The sequence below is a fragment of the Lathamus discolor genome, chromosome 7 (assembly GCF_037157495.1).
Source record: "Lathamus discolor isolate bLatDis1 chromosome 7, bLatDis1.hap1, whole genome shotgun sequence".
Taxonomy (NCBI): domain Eukaryota; kingdom Metazoa; phylum Chordata; class Aves; order Psittaciformes; family Psittacidae; genus Lathamus; species Lathamus discolor.
The window spans coordinates 23378357-23400698 of record NC_088890.1 but is presented as its reverse complement, the minus strand read 5'-3'; the positions used below and the strand labels follow the sequence as shown (position 1 = coordinate 23400698).

Genomic DNA, 22342 nt, shown 5'->3' with positions numbered 1-22342 from the left:
GTCTTGAAATGACATAGAAAAAAAATAGTTTTGAAATAGCCAAAAATGGCTTAAAAAGGGTTAGAAATGGGAAAAAAACTGGGATAGAAATGGCAAAAAATGGAAAAAAACAGAAAAAATATCTTAGAAAGAGTTAGAATGGAGCAAAAAAACCCTAACTATTCTATGATTCTATGAAAATGGGTTAGAAGTGGGGAAAATGTGTTAGAAATAGCCAAAAATGGCTTCAAACTGGCAAGAAATGGGCAAAAATGGGCTAGAAATGGCCATAAATTGTCCAGAAATAGCCAAAAAGGATTAAAATGGGTTAGAAATGGCAAGAAATGGGTTAGAAATGGCAAGAAACAGCTTAGAAATGGCCAAAATGGTTTAAAACGGGTTAGAATTGGGCATAAAAAGGTTACAAATATCCAAAAATACCATAAAAGAGGTTAGAACTGGCCAAAATTGGGTTAGAAATTGCAAAAAATGGTTTAGAAATGGGAAACAATTGGTTTAAAATGGGTTAGAAATGGGAAAAATGGGTTAGAAATAGCAAAAAACAGCTTAAAACTGGTGAGAAATTGGCAAAACTGTGTTAGAAATGGACAAAAATGGGTTAGAAATGGCCAAAATGGCTTAAAAAAGTTAGAATTGGGCATAAAAGGGTTACAAATGGCCAAAAATGACTTAAAACTGGTGAGAAACAGGCAGAAATGTGTTAGATAAAAAAAACAAAGGCTTAAACATATTTAGAAATGGGCAAAAATTACTTAAAACAGGTTAGAAGTAAGTAAAAATGGGTTAGAAATAGCCAAAAACTGTTCAGAAAAAGCCAAAAATGGCTTCAACTGGGTTAGGAATGGGAAAAATGGGTTAAAAAATAGCCAAAAAAAGCTTACGGGTTAGAAATGGTCAAAAAAAGGGGTAGGAATGATCAAAAATGGCTTTAAAATGGTGAGAAATGGCTAAAAAATGCGTTAGAAACAGCCAAAAATGGCTTAAAAGGGCTTACAAATTGCAAAAAAAAAAAAAAAAATTGGTTAGAAATGGACAAAAATGGCTAAGGAATGGCAAAAATGGCTTAAAATAGGTTAGAATTGGGGAAAAAAAAAGGTTACAAATGGCCAAAAATGGCATAAATTGCGTTAGAAGTGGCCAAGAAAGGCTGGAAAATGGTCAAAAATGGGTCTGAAATAGACAAAAAATAGTTTAAAACAGGTTAGAGATGGGAAAAATGGGATAGAAATGGCCAAGAAATTGCTTTAAACTGGTGAGAAATTGCCAAAAATGGGTAAGAAATGGCTATAAATGCCTTAAAATGAGATAGAAATGGGGGGAAAATGGCTTAAAAATAGACAAAACCAGCTTTAAAAGGGTTAGAAATGGGAAAAATGAGTTAGAAATCCCCAAAAATGGCTTAAAACTGGTAAGACATGAGCAAAAATTGGATAGAAATGGCCAGAAATAGTTTAGAAACAGCCAAAAAAATACTTAAAATGGGTTAGAAAACGGGAAAATGTGTTTTAAAAAAGCCAAAATGGCTGAAGCCCAAGAGCTGAATGAGCTCCTCCCTGAAACACTGCCTTATATACCCCAGGCAACACCCAAAACCCCTTCCTCAATGCCCTGGGGCAGGGGTGGGGAAAACCACCATTGGGATAAAAGAGGTAGGATGAGTAGTACTTTCTTTTTGAGCTGATGTCTGTAGCCCAGATGGGGTCCAAAGAGTCCAAAGGACTCTTCAACAGAGCAGAACCAAGTGTACTTTCTCCAGGACTACATCCCCACTCCAGGATGTCAGAGAGCGGGCACTAGAGAGGCAGTGCATGGACAGAGTTTTAGGTGGCAAAGTGAGTCTGGATCGCCGTGCTGGGGGCACCATTGCAGAGTTCACCCTGTGTAAGTAATGCCCAGCACCAGCTTTCTCTTCTGGCTCCTCGGCTGTGGGAGGAGGGGCTGGACATTTGCACTCTGTGAGTCGATCTCCGGGATGCTGGAGAGTGGGCACCAGAGAGGCAGTGCCCAGATGGAGTTTTAGGTGGCAAAGCAAGGGCAGGAGCTCTGTGTGTGTAGGTGATGCCTGTGAGAGAAACACTGTTGGCTTTGCATATTCAGGAAGAGGCTCTGCAATACCGAGGCTCTGCAATATTGGGGCTGGGGCTAAGTTACTAAAGGAATAAAACAAAGGCTTTGAAATTCCATGGACTTAAAGAGACACACTCTTGTTAAAGACAATGCCATCTTTGGGCAAGAGACACGCTCTGTGGTTAAAAAGAACAACCTATCTTTGTACAACCTATGAAACTAAAGCTGTGCAGACTGATTCTGTAGTTAAACAGTAAGTTGGGGTACCATATGTCTGCCAGAGAGTTCTGAAATCGAACCTTAAAAGGAGATGCATAAAGAAATAAGAGGGAGGTGCGTACAAAGTCGAGTAAGGGGAGGTGTAAACAGGCAGGACAGTTAGTAGGTAGATTATACACGTCAGATAGGCTGTAAACCTTGGAGTACCCAACCAATGGGGAAACAAGGGAGGGAACTTGTGGATGGGATAGGAAATATAAATCCAAGTTCTGCCTTTGCTGTGTGTGCCTACTTGCCAGGACGCCCATTTTTGCACAAACATTAAATAAATAGCTTTCACTGCTGCATCTGACAAAGGCCTGCCTGAACCTAGAGACCATTTCTCACCATTCAGCTTATTAGACACCAAAATCCAAGACCCATTCCCTCAGCATGATGCTCACCTGAGACTCCAATTTCTCGCCTTCTGGGACCCTGGGAATCTGCTCTGGGAGGGGCAGTTTCTGCCTGACTTGGAGACTGCTGCTTCTCTTTTCCCTGCTCTTCGCTGGCACCTTCCGCACTGCCATCTGGGTTTGCTTCTTCCCCTTTCTCTACCCATCTCTACCAGGTGTTCTTCTTCCTGGTCATCACAGGCAAGCAAAGGGGAAAACAGAAGAGTTGTGTATTTTTTTAATGTGGAAATCCCACTCAAGTGTTTCACAGAAGAGACAATCCCCTGCAAAAAAACATATGTACAAAAAACAGCACTCACAGCAACTGCAGCCATTAGCGAGGGCCTGTGCTTGAGCTACAACAGGAACTAAGAGTCACCTCAATGCAGGATGCAACTCCATGATGAAGCACAGAGCCTGCTGGACACCTGCACAGACAACACACGGCCAGGAGCCAGTCCACAGAGCACCAGGACAGTCTAGAATGAGAGACTTCCCCAGAAACAAGTCCTGGAACATTTTCAATTCATCCTCAAATAACCTCCTGTGACACTACACTCATTTTCAGCCGCACGCAGTGACCAGTCAGGTCATACATATTTTGTCCTGTAGGGTGCTGTCCACATAGGCTGCACACTGGGCCATCCACAGCTGTCTCATACATTAAAAGCAGTAGGATTTAAAGGGCATTTGTAAAGCTTTAATGAGAGAAACTCCATTTAATCTTTAGACGTGAGACAAGGGGGGGCACAAAGTCACAAAATGAAATATATAAACCTTTAGAATTTAAGTAATGTTAAGTTTGATGGCTTTGTAACAGTAGCAATGGAAAACTACTGAGGTGCACAATTCACAAAGGAAAAAAAATAGAGTACAGCTAGAGAACATACTGAGAATTCTTGTATAAGATAAACTGTTGTAGTTGACGTAGTTTTAGACTCTTATGACCTTAGTACAAAATGAGTGTAAGAAAAACAGGATAGAAAAAGGGAACGTAAGGATAAGTAGTATCTGAGAATAGCAGGTGTCCAGGATGGGCTGCAGTTAAACTAACTGATAAGTAGAAGGACAGGATGATTGTTGTGTCTGTAGTGTTAACGAGCCAATTAAGCTGGTATAAACATCTACTGCACATGCTTCAAAGGCTGCCAGAAGTGCTGAAGATTGTTGGAAGAAGTAAACGACCCTCAGAGGCCACCACCACATTTTTGTATGCATGTGGGGAAACTTTCTAGAAGAATGATGTAATCTACACATAGCCTGATGAATATGTATGTATACCCAGTGACTATATAAGAACGGCTTGTGTAGCAATACTGGGACACACGTTAGGAGGAGCTACCCCTGTGTCTTCCGGCGCCGCAATAAAGAATACCTGCTTGTCACCTTGAAAACTTTGTTGGCGAGTTTGTTCATCGAGTTTTTCTCCAAATCAGAGAGCTGTAAGGCTGGGAGGATAGACAGTGGGTAGGAGGGTATGTGCTTAGTGATACATCCAAGGAAGATGAAAATATCTAGGTAACGGTCAGTGTAACTATTCTGAGTTCTGGCTGTTTAAATGTTGAGGCTCTCACTGGGTCCAGGAGCTTAAGGACTGATGGGGCTGATCATGGGGAGTAGGGAAAAGCGTCTTTCTTCTCTCTTTGATTAGATGAAGAATGGAGAAGGTCAGAAGCAAGAAGGGTCTTGCTTGCCATGAAGCCTCCAGAAGTCCCTTTTGATCCTGCAACTTCAACAGTCTTTGGGTTGCCCCTGGGCTGAGGAGGTGCTTCAGAGCAGGGAGTGACAGAACTGCACATGGGTTTTTCGGGAACTAAACGGTACCAACTGTCTGCAGACACACACACACGTTCCCCCTCTCAGCTTACACTTTGCCTCACCCCTTGGACAACACATCCCTTGTGCACAGGCTGTTCCCAAAGGGGAGAGAGACAGCTCAGAAAATTCCCTGGCCACACTGCAAAAAAATTGCAGTGCTTCTGCTTTCCCTCCCCTTGGCCTTATCCATGTCCCAGGTAATCACATCTCCCATTTCATTCCAGAGAAGGCCCACATTTTCCCTTGTCTTCCTTTTATCCCTGATGCACCTATGGAAGCTTTTCTTGTTGCTCTTGACATCCTTGGCCAGATCGAGCTCTGTCAGGACTTCAGCTTTCCTATCCTAATCCCTGGCTGCTCAGACAATTTCTCTATATTCTTCCCATGCTACCCATCATTGTTTCCACCCTCTGTAGGCCTCCTTTTTATGCTGGAATTTGCTCAGGAGCTCCTTGTTCACCCACACAGGCCTCTTGGTGTTCTTGCCTGACTTCCTCTTTATCAGGATGTACGACAAATATACACAGGAAGAATGGACTTGATGGGAAAATTGTGAGGCTGTGAAAGATGAAACTGGAATTTGGACTGTTGGAGGAAAACCTGTTTACTGAGAAAATACGTAATGACTCTGGCTAGGCGGTTTTGTGATAAAACACATGGAGAAATGGCAGCAATTGTCAACTGGATTGAAAGAATGTGGACAGCCTCTGGAATGTATGTGGTAGTAAAAAGAATTGTGAGTTCTTGTTCCACATATTTGAAGTTTTTCAATGCAAAGCCCATATTGGAGTCTGGAGGATGACCATGGGCATAGTTCCTATTTCAAAGACTGCAAATTGATTATGTTGACATGCCTCATGTGAGTGGACTTAAGCACCTGCTAGTAGACATGGGTCAAGTCTTAGGATTGATAGAAGAAGCTTTTCCTGCCAGGAAGGCTGATGCTGTGGGAATGTTCAAAGCACTTTTGTGGGAAATCTTTCCCAGGTACGGGATACCTCAAACCATATTATCTGATACAAATTCCCATTTTTCAGCAGGAGTATTAAACAACATGTATAAAAGTTTAGGAATATAATAACATGTTCTATATTGTCCACAGTCCTCAGGACAGGTGGAAAGAATTAACAGAACTCTTAAAAATAAAATTGCTTGAACTTGTAGTCAAGTAGGTTTTAACTGGCCTGAACTTTTAGGAATATTGCTATTCTTCTACGCTACTCTGATACTGCTATTAGAAATGCTCCTGGCTATCCTCTGAGGTTGTCATCAGCAGAAATAGTGTTTGGCAGGCATTTAGCTATACCTGGAAGGCCTTGTCCCAGATAAGACCAGCCTCTTACATGGAAACGAATGCGTTACCAGATTTGCACTGGGGGTACGAAAACATCTACGCTAGAATAGTCCACAAACCAAACAGTTTCAACCAGCACCAGCAATAATGCAAGTATGTGATAGTCTGGGGATGCAGTGATGATAAAAATCCACACTTGCAAAACAATATTGAACCCTAAATGGGAAGGTCTGTATACTGTGTTATTAGCATTTTACTTGGCTTTAAAATTTACAGGGAAAGAGAATTGGATTCATCACTCACACATTAAATTAATTCCTAAATGAATAACCACCCACCATGCAGAGCCCTACCAATAGTTCCAAGAGAGATTAAAGCTGGGACCATTCAAATTCTCTAAGGAGGAAGGAATTCTGGAACCATGTTGCTTTGTTTCCTTTCTAGAGCAACCTGAAATCATCATCTGGTACAAAGCAAGACTGGGGAGACAGTTCACTTTTATGTCTCTAAAAAGTCCCACTCTAAGTTTCAGAAATCTACAGAAAATCTGCTTCAGCATTCAGTGTGAGCATTTGTGGGTTTTAATACTGTAGCACGACAGATAATATAGTTATACCTAAAATTCAATGCCTTAAATGGAGGAAAGGTATGGTAGGTACCTGTATATAAACCAAAGAAAAATAGTCTGAGAAAAGATAATCTCTCTGATTTAGTCTAAGCATCCATTAAAAATACAAGAATTTCTCTATGGCTAGGCATTTGTGAAAAAGTCATCCATCAGTTACTGCATCTCTGTAATTTTTATGTTTTGGTCAGACTTGCTTACAAAACCAGCAGTATAATGTTCATAATCACAAACTTTTTCCTTCCCTGGCAAACTGGTATAGTTCTGTTGAAATCAAGGTTGCTATAATGTTTCATCCAAATCTGCCTTGGTCCTGATAATAATAAAGAACTAGAATTTGTGATGCCATTGTTCAATTATTATAAAAACTAGACCTTGCTATGACCTGTAGGAAACACCTATTTCTTCTGTTTTGCAAGAAATTCTGAACAGATACGGTTTTGACATAGGAAGATGATTTAAATGGACACTTCCATGATTATGTTAATTCACTTATCGGGTGACATGAAATTAGAAGAAGCAAATCCTAGAAATACCTTGTTTCCAGTTGGCTACAAAAGGTGGCTAAAAAGGTGGCAACAGAAAGATGGTGACATTGTAGAAATCTTATGCATAATCCACCCTAAATTTATGATAGGTACAGAGGAATAAAGACACGTTTCCCAGACATCTACATCAGGGTGCCAAATACAACGCAAGACATTCAGGAAGCCTGACTACAAGTAGTGTTCCAAGGGATCAGTATCGGGGCAAGTTATCTTTAACATCTGGACCTGGATGAGGGGATCCAGTGTACCCTCAGTAAGTGTGGAAACTTAACAAACAGCCCACTACCACCTTTGTTCATTTGCTGAACAAAGACTGACAATATCAAGGAGGCAGAAGGTGTGACCTCTGCTACAACAGAGTAGTTCTCAGCTTCCACATAGATAATGCCTCCTGGGTCCTCTCCCAAGACATCAACTTCTCATGGTACACCCAGACTTTTCTCCAGAACTATACTGCCTTCAGTGAGCTGGTGGAAGTTACTGCACTATGGGAGGGCAGCTCTACACAGTTCTACACAGACTAACAGCACCTGCTGCAAATGGTTTTACAAAGGCCTAAGTAACACCATCATATACGGGAGCTGTGTAAAATGAAAATTAAAACATTCAAATTTTCACTAAATACAGTACATGGTGGGCTGTGAGGTTTACCCCAAAAGGTCCTACCAGGCCTTCGCCTATGTGACCTACAATGGCCAGGACTTCCTCACCCTTGACATGGACAATGACACATGGCTCATCTCCCAAGACACTGATGTCATCCATGGGCGCTGCAGATGTGTGTAAAAAGAAAATTAAAACATTCATGTTTTCACTAAGAACACGTGCCTTTGCTCAGGATTTGGACGGGCTTGGAAAGGTTTTTACCAGCTGCAAATGGAAGCTGGAGCACTACTGAATTATTGGTGCTAATTGCAGGAAATACCACAGCAAAGAAAAAAAAAAAAGGCGTGTTTGGATACGCAAACACATTCTTACATATGCCATGGAGATAAACAACTGTGCACATGGGTGTAAGGTGCCCCAAGCCTCCCAGTTAAGGAGAAAAGGGAGCCAGGCTCCGAATGGGGACAACGGAGTTCAGAAAGGCATAAAAAGGAATTTAGTTTGTGTGCCCCATCAACCACACACTGGAACGTGCTGTTTCAAAGGGTTTGGTTTCATAGGGCAACTTCCTGGCAAATTTTCACGGGATAAGTCTCTGGCAGCCATGTGTGAGCCAACTATTAGCTGAACCAGAAGAAAACCCAGCTGGCCTGTGGCCACATGCACCACAACTCTAGAAGGGCTTATTCTGCCCTGGCCAAACCCTGTGAACCACGGTGCTGTGGGCATGACTGAATTTCCCTGACAGCCAGAGTCATCTGCTGACTCATGACATGTGCGGGGCTCAAGAACCTCACTGGAGGAGGAGTGATGCTGAGTCTCTCTGAGCCCTTGCTGAACTAGGACAGACAGAAGAAACTTTAAGCTGCCCGCAGGTCTCACCTCCCGCCTGAGGTCCTACAAGAGACCCTACAAATACACACACAGAAGCCCCAAGCATTTCAAGAGGGTATTGAGGTGTTTCAGCCTGGACAGGTAGCCTGGTAGCTGGTGCCCTCACACTCAGAGCAGCACCCAGAGGCACTGCAGCCCTGCACACCGTGCCCCAACTCACCCAGCACAGCTCTGGGATTAGGAGGGGCTACAGCCCCCACTTGAGAGTGGACTGAAAGAACCAATGGCAACCTGAGCAGACTGCAAGGACCGATGTTACCAGCGGGGTCTGAGAGGAGGAGTAATTATGAGGTGGAACTGTAAAGTCCTATACAGACTTGGTGGGGGTGGACCTGCGGTCACCTGGGAAGACTGTAAGAACCTATGAACAAAGGAAGTTACAGTATCAAGGATGCAGCAGTTGTGACCTCTGCTACAGCAGGTAATGAAGTGAAGGGAAAAAACCCATGAGGGCAAGCACATTCGACAGAGAAAAGGAAGAGCCAAAGCAAAACTTCTGGTCCACTGCAAAAGTGGGAGAGATGTGGGGGAAAATCTGTGGGGGACGAACACCTCTGAGCAAAGTCAGGTGCTGCACCTGCCCTACACGCTACTCAGCCACCAGTGACAGCTCATGCACAAGGTAGAGACCTGCTAGTGGCCTATCAGCTGCTCAGCAAGAAGTGACCAACAGTTGCCCTTATAGGGGAGAACAAATGGTCACCTCATAGGACTACAAGGACAAAAGCCCCCTGCCCCTTCCCCCCACTTCCCTCATTTCCCCCATAGCTGTGCTTTGTCATCCCACCAGCCAAGCAGCCTCCTCTGACCCCAGCACTGGTGGCCCTACCAGGAGGGATGCAGCCATTATGGTGGCATGGCTGGACATCCCCTGGGGGGTGCCGAGGTGAGCTGCTGGGGAAGTTGGTGCCATTTCTGGGCCTGCCAGGCCACCACAGCATGCCAACTTCTCTGTGGGACAGCTCCACAGAAGGGAAGGGGTTCGGTGTCCTTGTCTCTCCAAGCCTGACTCAGTGTCTTGGGGTGCAGGAAGTCAGCCCACAGCAGCCCTATATGGGCCTTCCCCATGTTCCCGCCACAGCTTAGGACACCTGAGACGGAGACACGGAGCAGACTTGAACCAAGTTGTGCTTGGAGGGGTCTCATGGCATCCTGCCACATTGCAGAGGGGACACCTCAGCCCTGCTGGTGTTTGAAGGTTATCAGTGTAACCCCTCAAACTTCCGCTTGGCTGTGGATTCAGTTCTGCCTTTGCCCCCCAACATGAGCACTCCTAAGAAAAGGGAAGAGAAACTGCAGGGTGAGGAGAGATCCACAAGATAGCCAAGGAGGAGCAGTGAATAAGGGACATTGTGTGGGTGAGGCCAGCTCTAGTCACCCCGTTGTCCTTCCAGTGCTGGACAATGGTGACAGTGGAGACAGAGCAGGGGGATGATCCCCACCATTCCTGCTCCCATGCTTAGGGGGCACTTGAGGAGGGGGACAGGGTTCCCCACTGAAGAGGGTGGGAAGGAAAGGGGAGTGCCTGGCTGCAGCCCAGCCCCAGGAACTCTCTTGGAAGCATCTATGGGAGAGTTTGGGCTCCCCAGCACTGTGGGGTGCAGCAAAGGGGAGAGGCAGCTTCCAGGCCCCACGGCTTGCATGGAACTCCATGGACATGGAGAAGCTGCTCATCCACAGCAGGCCCCTGGAATGGGCTTTGGCAGGTGGCGGGACCATGGTCCCATCCCTGTCCCAGCTTGAGGATCCTGCCCGGCCAACTGCCGCCACTCCAATGGTCCAATGACTGTTGAGTTGGAAACAGTCCCTTCCAGGCCACACAGTCCGTCTCTGCCCTTGGGACCATCACACTACAGCTCCTCCAGCCCATCGACTGCCTGTACCCCAAGAGGAACTCCTGGAGCAGATGCCTCCTCCAGCCCTGCCTGCACCATCCTTGATGTCGCTGCCACAGGCTGGGCTGGAGCTGCTCATCACCACCTCCCTGGGAAGCCCCTTCCCCAGGAGCAGGCCAGTGGTGCTGAGGGGTCAGGGGATATCATCAGCTCTCCCCACTCTCATCCCCCAGAGCCTTTCATGGCCACAGTCTTTGTCCACACCCCTGGCCCACCTCTGCTCCTGTTGGCTTGACAGAGCACCAGCTTCTACCAGGAGCTCATCAGCATGGCCTGGCTATGGAGATCTGGGAGGTGACAAAGAGGCATGGGCCCACGCACAGCCTGGGGGCATGGGGACCACAGGCATGCAGCCGGGCTGTGGGAACAGGGTTTGCCTTCCCTGCAGGAAAAATAGCCACGTCAAGGCCAATCTCCCAGTTAAGGAGCAGAGCAGAGCAGAGAGGTTTATCTGTGCCATGCAGGGCCAGGCATGTCGGGCATGAGTGGCACCGAGGGACACTCCTGTCAGGGACAGTGGATGCGGCCCATGGCCAGGTGGCACCTCCACCTGCAACGGGGGTAGGAAAGAGAGATCGGGTCAGCCACGCTGCCCTGATTGTCAAGGTGCTGCCCCAGACATGAGGGACCCCTTCCTGCAGTCAGTGGGATGGCCTCACTGCCACCCAGATCCCCCCAGAACTCAAGCCATAGGCCAGCCCACCCCAAGCAGGAACCTCGGGGCCCTCCCCAAAACCTCACTGCCAGACCCATTGGCTGCCAGGACCGCAGCCATCAGCAGAGCTGCCCAGGCGGAGCCATCCTGAGGAGAAGTGTGCAGCCACATCTCTCACAGGCCCTTTCTCCTGCCACTGCTCCCAGTACTGCATGCTCAGGGCCTCACTGCTGGCTCCATGCAGCCCTGCCACCGCTGCCTCTTCCTCCTCTGCGTCTTCCATCTCTCTGGGATATGGGCAGACCTGGAGGGTAAGTGAGACCTCTGGCTCATCCACACCTGCTCTCATGCCCCTCTGCGACCCCATGGACAACGGGCTTTCTGCTCCTCGCCTGCCTTGGGCACTTTCCTCCTCACCCCTTCCTGCTCCACACCTCCCCTGCAGCACAGGTACATGCAGGGGGTGGGAGCTGGAGCTGGATCTGCCAAGGATGCAGGGGATTTATGCAGGGCCTGCAGGTTCCTGCAACCCTGACCACCCATCCCTTAGCCCCCATACTTTTCCCAGCCCTCTACTCCCACTCCCATTTCACGCTGAGGCTCCTTTCTTGTGTAGGGTCCTTCACTGTCCGCCTGCTCCAGACCTCCTTTTTCCAAAACGCATCCTTTGTGGATACAGAGGGGCTGGGAATGCTGCAAGACATCGAGCTTGGTTCCCTTGATAAGCACACCTGGTCCATCCGCTTCTACCAGCCCTGGGTGCACCCAGCCCTGCCCCGCAGTGACTGGGACACCATTCAGAACATGATCAGGATCTATTTGCAGCAGTTTGTTCACCTGATCAGTGAAGGTGCAATTGAGAAGAATGTGCCATGTGAGTATCCAGTCTTCTCTGCACCCCTTCTCTGAACAGCACCTGGGAAATGGGACGGATCTGGCAGTGCTCTAGCTGCACGGGAGATACTGGCCACATCCACAGGAAGGCAGTTCCCAGCCCCTCATGCAACCTCTCTCTCCTGTCTGCCCCTCCAGACCCATTTGTGGCCCAGTGCTTGGCGGGCTGTGAAATGTACCCCAACAGGACCTCCCGAGCCTTCGCCTATGTGGCCTACAATGGCCAGGACTTCCTCAGCTTTGACACAGACAATGCCACCTGGGTCATCTCCCAAGACACCAACCTGTCACGGTACGTCCAGGCTTCTCTCCAGAACTATACCGCCTTCAGTGAGCTGGTGGAAGTCCTCTTTAATGAGACCTGCGTTGACGACATGGAAGTGTTAGTGCACTATGGGAAGGCAGCTCTGGAGAGACAAGGTGAGACCACCCTGACCCTGGCATGGCCACCACAAGACCCCCACACACTGGGAACAAGCGTTGTCCCACCGGGGCTCCCCCAACCCCTTTGTTCTTGCCCTCCAGAGCCTCCCCTGGCCACAGTCTTCGCCCGCACGCCCAGCCCAGCCCAGCTTCTGCTGGTTTGCCGCGTCACCGGCTTCTACCCACGGTCCATCAGCGTGGCGTGGCTGCGGGATGGCCAGGAGGTGCCAGCGGGCCCGGCTCTCAACACCAGTGCCATCCTGCCCAATGCTGACCTCACCTACCAGCTCCGCAGTATCCTGGCTGTGCTTCCCCATGACGGGCACAGCTACGCCTGCCGTGTACGTCACCGCAGTCTTGGCACCCGCAGCCTCCTCATCCCATGGGGTAGGTAACACCCATGGGGACAGGGATGGGGGTCCTGAACCACTCTGTTCCACGGGATGGAACAAAGTGGGAAAAGCTCATGGCAGTGTCTGCTTGTGTTTCCCAGGGAACGCAGAGATTGTCCTGATTGCAGGGCTCGGGGCTGGGCTGCTGGCAGCCTTGGCGGTGGCAGCTGGCATAGCACATTGGGTGTGGAGATGCAGGTGAGGCCCCTTTTTGCCCCACAGAGCAGCACTGGGAGAGGAGTGGAGGAAATGCCCCACTGGACTGCTGTACTTAACACTGAAGCTCCTGCTGCAGCTCTACTAGCCATTGTCTACACCCCACAGGGTCTCTTCCATGAAATACCTATGTCTTCCCCATCTCGTTTCAGAAAACACCAGCACATGGATGTATCAGAGTCCAGGAACTCCATCCTAAGCAAAGAAGCTTAGCCCAGAAGGGAGCCAACAGCCCCTGCCTCCTTCCACCACACTCCCAGGGACAAAAACTCTACCTTCTAGTGCTTTGACAACATTTGGGGCACTTCCAAGTGTAAGATCAACTTGACTCAGAGGTACAGGGGGGAAGGCCTGGGGGGACTTCTTACCGAATTCAATTTGCTAAGCAGACAAGAATACAAATCTGAGACCTTCTCACTCATTACGCACAATCATCTCTTACCTTGCGGCACCGCCCATGCACCCACTGAGGCTCTTTAGGGCACCCCATTGCCCAGTGGCAATTTCTCCCTGTTCTGATACAATAACACATTTATCAGCAGGCAGTAAGGTGTGCTCTTCTACTATTGCTTTCTAGTATTTCCTTTTCCTGAAAGCTGCCTTTATTAACCATATTCCAGAAGTATTTGTGCTGAGACTGAACTGTTCTACACAGACTAACAGCGCCTCCTGCAAATGGTTTTACAAAGTGCTGGGTAACACTGAAACTCTGATGTCATCCATGGGAGCTGCAGATGTGTGTAAAAAGAAAATTAAAACATTCATGTTTTCACTAAGAACACGTGCCTTTGCTCAGGATTTGGACGGGCTTGGAAAGGTTTTTACCAGCTGCAAATGGAAGCTGGAGCACTACTGAATTATTGGTGCTAATTGCAGGAAATACCACAGCAAAGAAAAAAAAAAAAGGCGTGTTTGGATACGCAAACACATTCTTACATATGCCATGGAGATAAACAACTGTGCACATGGGTGTAAGGTGCCCCAAGCCTCCCAGTTAAGGAGAAAAGGGAGCCAGGCTCCAAATGGGGACAACGGAGTTCAGAAAGGCATAAAAAGGAATTTAGTTTGTGTGCCCCATCAACCACACACTGGAACGTGCTGTTTCAAAGGGTTTGGTTTCATAGGGCAACTTCCTGGCAAATTTTCACGGGATAAGTCTCTGGCAGCCATGTGTGAGCCAACTATTAGCTGAACCAGAAGAAAACCCAGCTGGCCTGTGGCCACATGCACCACAACTCTAGAAGGGCTTATTCTGCCCTGGCCAAACCCTGTGAACCACGGTGCTGTGGGCATGACTGAATTTCCCTGACAGCCAGAGTCATCTGCTGACTCATGACATGTGCGGGGCTCAAGAACCTCACTGGAGGAGGAGTGATGCTGAGTCTCTCTGAGCCCTTGCTGAACTAGGACAGACAGAAGAAACTTTAAGCTGCCCGCAGGTCTCACCTCCCGCCTGAGGTCCTACAAGAGACCCTACAAATACACACACAGAAGCCCCAAGCATTTCAAGAGGGTATTGAGGTGTTTCAGCCTGGACAGGTAGCCTGGTAGCTGGTGCCCTCACACTCAGAGCAGCACCCAGAGGCACTGCAGCCCTGCACACCGTGCCCCAACTCACCCAGCACAGCTCTGGGATTAGGAGGGGCTACAGCCCCCACTTGAGAGTGGACTGAAAGAACCAATGGCAACCTGAGCAGACTGCAAGGACCGATGTTACCAGCGGGGTCTGAGAGGAGGAGTAGTTATGAGGTGGAACTGTAAAGTCCTATACGGACTTGGTGGGGGTGGACCTGCGGTCACCTGGGAAGACTGTAAGAACCTATGAACAAAGGAAGTTACAGTATCAAGGATGCAGCAGTTGTGACCTCTGCTACAGCAGGTAATGAAGTGGAGGGAAAAAACCCATGAGGGCAAGCACATTCGACAGAGAAAAGGAAGAGCCAAAGCAAAACTTCTGGTCCACTGCAAAAGTGGGAGAGATGTGGGGGAAAATCTGTGGGGGACGAACACCTCTGAGCAAAGTCAGGTGCTGCACCTGCCCTACACGCTACTCAGCCACCAGTGACAGCTCATGCACAAGGTAGAGACCTGCTAGTGGCCTATCAGCTGCTCAGCAAGAAGTGACCAACAGTTGCCCTTATAGGGGAGAACAAATGGTCACCTCATAGGACTACAAGGACAAAAGCCCCCTGCCCCTTCCCCCCACTTCCCTCATTTCCCCCATAGCTGTGCTTTGTCATCCCACCAGCCAAGCAGCCTCCTCTGACCCCAGCACTGGTGGCCCTACCAGGAGGGATGCAGCCATTATGGTGGCATGGCTGGACATCCCCTGGGGGGTGCCGAGGTGAGCTGCTGGGGAAGTTGGTGCCATTTCTGGGCCTGCCAGGCCACCACAGCATGCCAACTTCTCTGTGGGACAGCTCCACAGAAGGGAAGGGGTTCGGTGTCCTTGTCTCTCCAAGCCTGACTCAGTGTCTTGGGGTGCAGGAAGTCAGCCCACAGCAGCCCCATATGGGCCTTCCCCATGTTCCCGCCACAGCTTAGGACACCTGAGACGGAGACACGGAGCAGACTTGAACCAAGTTGTGCTTGGAGGGGTCTCATGGCATCCTGCCACATTGCAGAGGGGACACCTCAGCCCTGCTGGTGTTTGAAGGTTATCAGTGTAACCCCTCAAACTTCCGCTTGGCTGTGGATTCAGTTCTGCCTTTGCCCCCCAACATGAGCACTCCTAAGAAAAGGGAAGAGAAACTGCAGGGTGAGGAGAGATCCACAAGATAGCCAAGGAGGAGCAGTGAATAAGGGACATTGTGTGGGTGAGGCCAGCTCTAGTCACCCCGTTGTCCTTCCAGTGCTGGACAATGGTGACAGTGGAGACAGAGCAGGGGGATGATCCCCACCATTCCTGCTCCCATGCTTAGGGGGCACTTGAGGAGGGGGACAGGGTTCCCCACTGAAGAGGGTGGGAAGGAAAGGGGAGTGCCTGGCTGCAGCCCAGCCCCAGGAACTCTCTTGGAAGCATCTATGGGAGAGTTTGGGCTCCCCAGCACTGTGGGGTGCAGCAAAGGGGAGAGGCAGCTTCCAGGCCCCACGGCTTGCATGGAACTCCATGGACATGGAGAAGCTGCTCATCCACAGCAGGCCCCTGGAATGGGCTTTGGCAGGTGGCGGGACCATGGTCCCATCCCTGTCCCAGCTTGAGGATCCTGCCCGGCCAACTGCCGCCACTCCAATGGTCCAATGACTGTTGAGTTGGAAACAGTCCCTTCCAGGCCACACAGTCCGTCTCTGCCCTTGGGACCATCACACTACAGCTCCTCCAGCCCATCGACTGCCTGTACCCCAAGAGGAACTCCTGGAGCAGATGCCTCCTCCAGCCCTGCCTGCACCATCCTTGATGTCGCTGCCACAGGCTGGGCTGGAGCTGCTCATCACCACCTCCCTGGGAAGCCCCTTCCCCAGGAGCAGGCCAGTGGTGCTGAGGGGTCAGGGGATATCATCAGCTCTCCCCACTCTCATCCCCCAGAGCCTTTCATGGCCACAGTCTTTGTCCACACCCCTGGCCCACCTCTGCTCCTGTTGGCTTGACAGAGCACCAGCTTCTACCAGGAGCTCATCAGCATGGCCTGGCTATGGAGATCTGGGAGGTGACAAAGAGGCATGGGCCCACGCACAGCCTGGGGGCATGGGGACCACAGGCATGCAGCCGGGCTGTGGGAACAGGGTTTGCCTTCCCTGCAGGAAAAATAGCCACGTCAAGGCCAATCTCCCAGTTAAGGAGCAGAGCAGAGCAGAGAGGTTTATCTGTGCCATGCAGGGCCAGGCATGTCGGGCATGAGTGGCACCGAGGGACACTCCTGTCAGGGACAGTGGATGCGGCCCATGGCCAGGTGGCACCTCCACCTGCAACGGGGGTAGGAAAGAGAGATCGGGTCAGCCACGCTGCCCTGATTGTCAAGGTGCTGCCCCAGACATGAGGGACCCCTTCCTGCAGTCAGTGGGATGGCCTCACTGCCACCCAGATCCCCCCAGAACTCAAGCCATAGGCCAGCCCACCCCAAGCAGGAACCTCGGGGCCCTCCCCAAAACCTCACTGCCAGACCCATTGGCTGCCAGGACCGCAGCCATCAGCAGAGCTGCCCAGGCGGAGCCATCCTGAGGAGAAGTGTGCAGCCACATCTCTCACAGGCCCTTTCTCCTGCCACTGCTCCCAGTACTGCATGCTCAGGGCCTCACTGCTGGCTCCATGCAGCCCTGCCACCGCTGCCTCTTCCTCTTCCTCCTTCTCCTCTCCTTTTTCCCCAGGAAGTCCTGCCGGACTCAGCACTCAGCCTGAGTACCAAGCTGCTCAGTGCTGACCCAAAGCATCCCTTCTCCACTGACAGGACCACAGCTGTCTTTCTCTGCTCACAGCTGATACTCAAAACCATCATCAGCTGTAGTAGAGCCCGTGCACCCTACAGGAACAGGGATAAGGATGACACACCACTGGTGTGGAGGACGAGTCAGAGGGGACACAGACTGGGTCCTTGAGCATCCATTTTCTCCTCGTGCCTTTTCCCGTGCATTCCCTTCTCTGCCCTCTCCTCCTGGCCGGGGTGCCCCGGTCCCCAGCCTCTCACGATACTTGGTGCTCAAGACCTTACTTAAGCTTGCCTCCAGCCCACGTGACCGCAGCCCCCACCACTAGGAGGCTCCCAGCTCAGGAGTTCTGTGCTCCTTTTGATGCATCTGCACCAGTGTCATTGGTGCGGAGTTACCGCTGTGGATGCTGGGCTGTGTGCAAGTGTGTTACACTGCAAGTTCTTCCTCTTCCCACAGTCACTGTTTGTGCTGCTTCAGCCTTGCTGCCTGCACCATGCCGTCCTGTCATCTCTTCCTCTTTCTTCTGCTCCTTCTCCCTGGGATGCGGGCAGACCCAGAGGGTAAGTGAGCGACCCGGCTCACCCGAATCACTCTCATCCCCCTCTCAGTGGATCCCACACAGCCAGGCCACCAGGCCACTGTTATCTGCATAGCGTGGATGACCCCCCAGCATCAAAGCTCCCCTCCCCCCCCCCCCCCCCCCGCCACTGCACGGCACCCGGTGCCTTGTTCCAGCCAACCCTCTCTGTTCCTGCCTCCAGTTCAGGGCTTCATGCCACACTGGCTCCAGCACAGAGGCTCAGATATCTAAGCAGAAGTGAGGCCAGGGGTCCCCAGTCAGGCCTGGGTGTTGGGGTTCTCCCAATAGTGCCTTCCTCCTTCAGGGAGCCTGTGGGTGCCAAGGGTGTCTCAGCCCTACATGGTGCTGTAGGCCTCTTCCAGCAGCCCCTTGTTTGTTGGGGAGCTGCACCTTCATAAGGGTGCTTCAGGTGCTGCTGTCGCACACAGCATTTCACCACAGTCCTGTGAGAGCTCATGTTTCTGACGGTGAGCAGCAGTAGACATGAGAATGCAGGATTGATCTCTGGGCTGGGCTACTCTCCTGCACATGTCAGTGTTCTGTGTCCTTAAGCTATCGATGCTGAGAGCCCCAGACCTGTACAAAGTGCCCTTTTCCCTTCTCTGTCCTCCACATCCTCTGTGCTGTGTGGAGGTGTCTGGCAGATAAGGGTCCTGGCATGGGTGCTTCTTCTGGGGGGGAGTATATCCCCAAACAAGCACTGAGGTACCCCCACCATCTGCTCTGCACAGCCAGACAGTAGGTGCCGGGCAGGAGGGATGAGGGGATGGAAGAGGATTAAGTGCCTGAAATCATGTATGGGAGAGAAACACCTCATTGAATGTAAAAGAGGGAAGGAAAAAGAATAGTGGAGGCAGAGGAAGTTCAGACAGAAAAGTAACTCTGATCAGGCTGAAGAGCTACACTTCACAGAATAGCATATGCTTTATAGAATCATAGAACAGTTTGGGTTGGAAGGGATATTAAAGGCCATCTAGTCAAATCCCCTGCAATAAGCAGGGACATCTTCAACATGGTCAGGTTGCTCAGAGCTCCATCCAACCTACCCTTGAATGTTTCTGGTGATGGAGCGTCTACCACCTCTGTGGGCAACCTGTGCCAGTGTTTCACCATCCTCACCATAAAAAATTTCTTCCTTATATCTAGTTTGAATCCCCTGTTTCCGCTCCAGACCCCCCACTCATGTTTCCCATCTCCACCCTCTTTCCCAGCAGAGCCACTGTTTCTTCAGCTGCTCCACACCAGTGTCTTCACCATCAGCTCTCTTGACATATCTATGGTGACTCTCCTGGAGGATGTGGCCGTCTTGGCACTGGATCCTGGCAACTGGAGCATCCATTTCCATTGGCCCTGGGCCAGCCAGGCGACAGCCGAGGGTGATGCAGAGAAGATCAAGTCCCACTTAAAATTCTTTCTGCACAGTTTCATCCAATACGTGCACAAAACAGCCCAGCAGGCACAACTGGACTGTGAGTATGGGGACAACCTCAGCCAGAGCCCCAGTCCTTTTCACGGGGTTGTGGCTGTGCCCTTATCTCCACTGGGGTGGCACTTATGGAGTCTCATAGGGTTCAACAACTCCTGAAAGGGTAATCGGAAATGCTGTGGCTGCCAGGGCACATGGTGAGCAGGGCTGGGCAGGACAGCATACCAGAACACCCCTCAGGCCTCCTGCAGAATGCCTCTGTGCACTGTGGAATGGCCACCAAATTTACTGGGGCTGCCGGACCCACACAGCACAGATCAGAGAAAAAGAAATTTGAGGACAAATATTTGGGAGGACAATATTCTGTTTGAGCAAACATCCCACACTAATTGTGCCTGTGTCCACTCCAGCCTTCCAAGGGCACTGAGGGCTTTGCAGTGTGTCCTGGGGCTTTCTGAAGCATGGCCCCATGCCCTGCTGCCCATTGCACCCTGCTGCCCATTGCACCCTGCTGCCCATTGCACCCTGCTGCCCATCACACACTGCTGCTCATCACATGCCATCACACCCCTGCACAGGACTCCAGCCATATCCAGCTTTGTGCACCCATGTACCACACACTCAGGGGACTTCTCTTCTGCCTCTGCAGACCCATTTGTGATCCAGATCCGTGCGGGCTGTGTGCTGCACCCCAATAAGACAAGACGGGGCTTCATGGATGTCGGGGAGGGTGGCAGAGACCTCATAGCTTTCAACATGGAGAGGCAGCACTGGGAGACCCAGCGGCTATCCCCCCTAGCAGAGCTGACCAGCTATAGCCTTAACAGCAAAAAGGCTATCACAGTGTTGCTTGTACACCTCCTCTCCATCTTCTGCCCGAGCTACATGCTCACCCTGTGCAACTACGGAAGGGCTGATCTGGAGAGACAAGGTGAGACCACCCTGACCCTGGCATGGCCACCACAAGACCCCCACACACTGGGAACAAGCGTTGTCCCACCGGGGCTCCCCCAACCCCTTTGTTCTTGCCCTCCAGAGCCTCCCCTGGCCACAGTCTTCGCCCGCACGCCCAGCCCAGCCCAGCTTCTGCTGGTTTGCCGCGTCACTGGCTTCTACCCACGGTCCATCAGCGTGGCGTGGCTGCGGGATGGCCAGGAGGTGCCAGCGGGCCCGGCTCTCAACACCAGTGCCATCCTGCCCAATGCTGACCTCACCTACCAGCTCCGCAGTATCCTGGCTGTGCTTCCCCATGACGGGCACAGCTACGCCTGCCGTGTACGTCACCGCAGTCTTGGCACCCGCAGCCTCCTCATCCCATGGGGTAGGTAACACCCACAGGAATGGGGCACAGGTTGTAGGTAGCATCCACTGGCCCTGTGAGGGGCAGCTCCAGCTTGGTGCTGTCACAGTCACAGGGCCACCCTCTTCTCTTTCTGTCCTAGAAAACCTAGGCACAGCTCCAACCATCAGCATCGTCATCACAGTGCTGCTCCTTGTGGCCATAGCCTTTGGTGGGGTGGTTTGGTGGTGGAAGTGCAGGTGAGGTCTCCCTCTCCACAGCTGCTCTTGGAGTCATGGACAGATGGGCCAGGCCAGGGGTTTCAGCAGTAACAGCTCTACACAGGTGAATCTCCCCAGTCCTGAGTTCATGGTGCCTCCCTCTTTGCAGGAAAGGTGCCGAGGTCACATGGGAGACCCAGGAATTCACCATTTGAGACCTAGCTGCCTGCCCAGCAATGATATCCTCACCACCAGCTCTCCATGCTTATGTCCCATCCCTAAGGCATCAGCAACAACAGGGATTTGCTCTGGAAAACTACTATATTAAACAGCTACAAACTTCCCCAGCTGCACATGGCTCCTGTGGCTTGCACATGGCTCCTGTGGCTCTCACCATCCTTCCCCCTCATGAGGTCACCAGAGGAAACCACCCAATACACCTCAGAGACCCCACATTACGGCCAGAAAGACTATCCCTTTTTGTGGACACTGGCCAATTTCCCTGGCACATCAGAAGGAGCAATTCATCCGCCAACCTCTCCCACATCTCAGCATCTCTGTGGACAGTGTCTGTCCCTAACCCTGACCAAGGCCAAACCAGTGCGGGGACACTGAGTGGCATGGGGGATGGAGCAGGCCACAAAACAGGGAGAGATTGAGGAATTTGAGCTGTTTCACTGGGGACAGAATCGGGAGGGGAGGACCCAAGTGGCATTTCCAATCTCCTGACATGGGGAGGTGTTTCAAGAAGTTGCAAAGCTGCTCCAGCTCCAGTGCTGATCTCATCCTCTGTCCAGGTTGGTCTTGGGTTGGGATCTCCTCCACTCCTGACTCCTGCCCCTGCAAAAGCTGGAGTGATGGGGAACAGTCACCCTCCCAGTATGCCTGGCACCCATGAAAAGCCATGCTGAGGCTCTGGGGGACTCTGTATTTGAGTGACATGCTCCCAAGAAGGGGGTGTGGCAGGCTGACCTTGGCTAGCTACCAGGTGCCCACCAAGCTGCTCTATTACTGTCCTTCCTCAACTGGGCAGAGGAGGAGAAAATATGACAAAAGGCTCATGGGTCAAGATAAGGACAGGGAGGTCACTCAGCAACTACCATCACAGGCAAAATAGACTTGGCTTAGGGAAATTAACCTAATCTATTGCCAATCAAAATCAGAGTAGGATAATGAGAAATAAAAACAAAACTAAAACCACCTTCCCCTCCCTGCTGCCCCTCTTACTCCTGAGCTCAGCTTCACTGTTCACTTCTCTACCTACTCCTCCCAAGCAGTAGAGTGGACTTGGGGAATGGGGACTGCCATCTGTTTATTATGCATTGTCTCTGTTGCTCATTTCTCGCCACCATATTCCAGCATGGGGTCCCACCCATAGCAGACAGCCCTTCATGAACTTCCCCAACATGGGTCCTTTCCACTGGGTGCAGTCCTTCAGGAGTGGACTGCTCCAGCACAGGTCCTCTGTGGGGTCACAGTTCCTGCCAGAAG

General features: G+C 50.8%; 2 protein-coding genes across 4 annotated transcripts; both read left to right on the top strand.

The window, feature by feature from the left end:
- The first annotated feature begins 11157 nt into the window (after positions 1-11157).
- LOC136018154 (antigen-presenting glycoprotein CD1d-like) lies at positions 11158-13716 on the top strand. Its single transcript, XM_065687128.1, has 6 exons — positions 11158-11366; positions 11672-11929; positions 12088-12369; positions 12475-12759; positions 12866-12962; positions 13133-13716. The coding sequence occupies exons 1-6, from the start codon at positions 11294-11296 to the stop codon at positions 13191-13193; spliced, it is 1056 nt and encodes a 351-aa protein (XP_065543200.1). The 5' UTR covers positions 11158-11293; the 3' UTR covers positions 13194-13716.
- Positions 13717-17686: 3970 nt separating this feature from the next.
- LOC136018304 (T-cell surface glycoprotein CD1b-3-like) lies at positions 17687-21194 on the top strand. 3 transcript variants are annotated; one of them, XM_065687407.1, is made up of 6 exons: positions 17688-17905; positions 19137-19394; positions 20001-20282; positions 20388-20672; positions 20794-20890; positions 21021-21194. In XM_065687407.1, the coding sequence occupies exons 1-6, from the start codon at positions 17749-17751 to the stop codon at positions 21064-21066; spliced, it is 1125 nt and encodes a 374-aa protein (XP_065543479.1). In that variant the 5' UTR covers positions 17688-17748; the 3' UTR covers positions 21067-21194. The 3 variants fall into 3 exon arrangements, with proteins under 3 accessions (XP_065543481.1, XP_065543479.1, XP_065543480.1); XM_065687408.1 differs by having other exon boundaries at positions 17689-17905; positions 19140-19394; XM_065687409.1 differs by lacking the exon at positions 20794-20890 and having other exon boundaries at positions 17687-17905.
- The last annotated feature ends 1148 nt before the right edge of the window (positions 21195-22342 follow it).

What these genes read in the sequence shown, in the direction of transcription:
- LOC136018304 (XM_065687407.1), top strand. Translation starts at nt 17,749, where the DNA reads ATGCTGGGCTGTGTGCAAGTGTGTTACACTGCAAGTTCTTCCTCTTCC. An exon ending in CAGCCTCCTCATCCCATGGG is followed by an intron (nt 20,673 to 20,793) that starts GTAGGTAACACC and finishes TTTCTGTCCTAG; the next exon opens with AAAACCTAGGCACAGCTCCA. An exon ending in GTTTGGTGGTGGAAGTGCAG is followed by an intron (nt 20,891 to 21,020) that starts GTGAGGTCTCCC and finishes CCCTCTTTGCAG; the next exon opens with GAAAGGTGCCGAGGTCACAT.
- LOC136018154 (XM_065687128.1), top strand. Translation starts at nt 11,294, where the DNA reads ATGCAGCCCTGCCACCGCTGCCTCTTCCTCCTCTGCGTCTTCCATCTC. An exon ending in AATTGAGAAGAATGTGCCAT is followed by an intron (nt 11,930 to 12,087) that starts GTGAGTATCCAG and finishes CTGCCCCTCCAG; the next exon opens with ACCCATTTGTGGCCCAGTGC. An exon ending in CATTGGGTGTGGAGATGCAG is followed by an intron (nt 12,963 to 13,132) that starts GTGAGGCCCCTT and finishes ATCTCGTTTCAG; the next exon opens with AAAACACCAGCACATGGATG.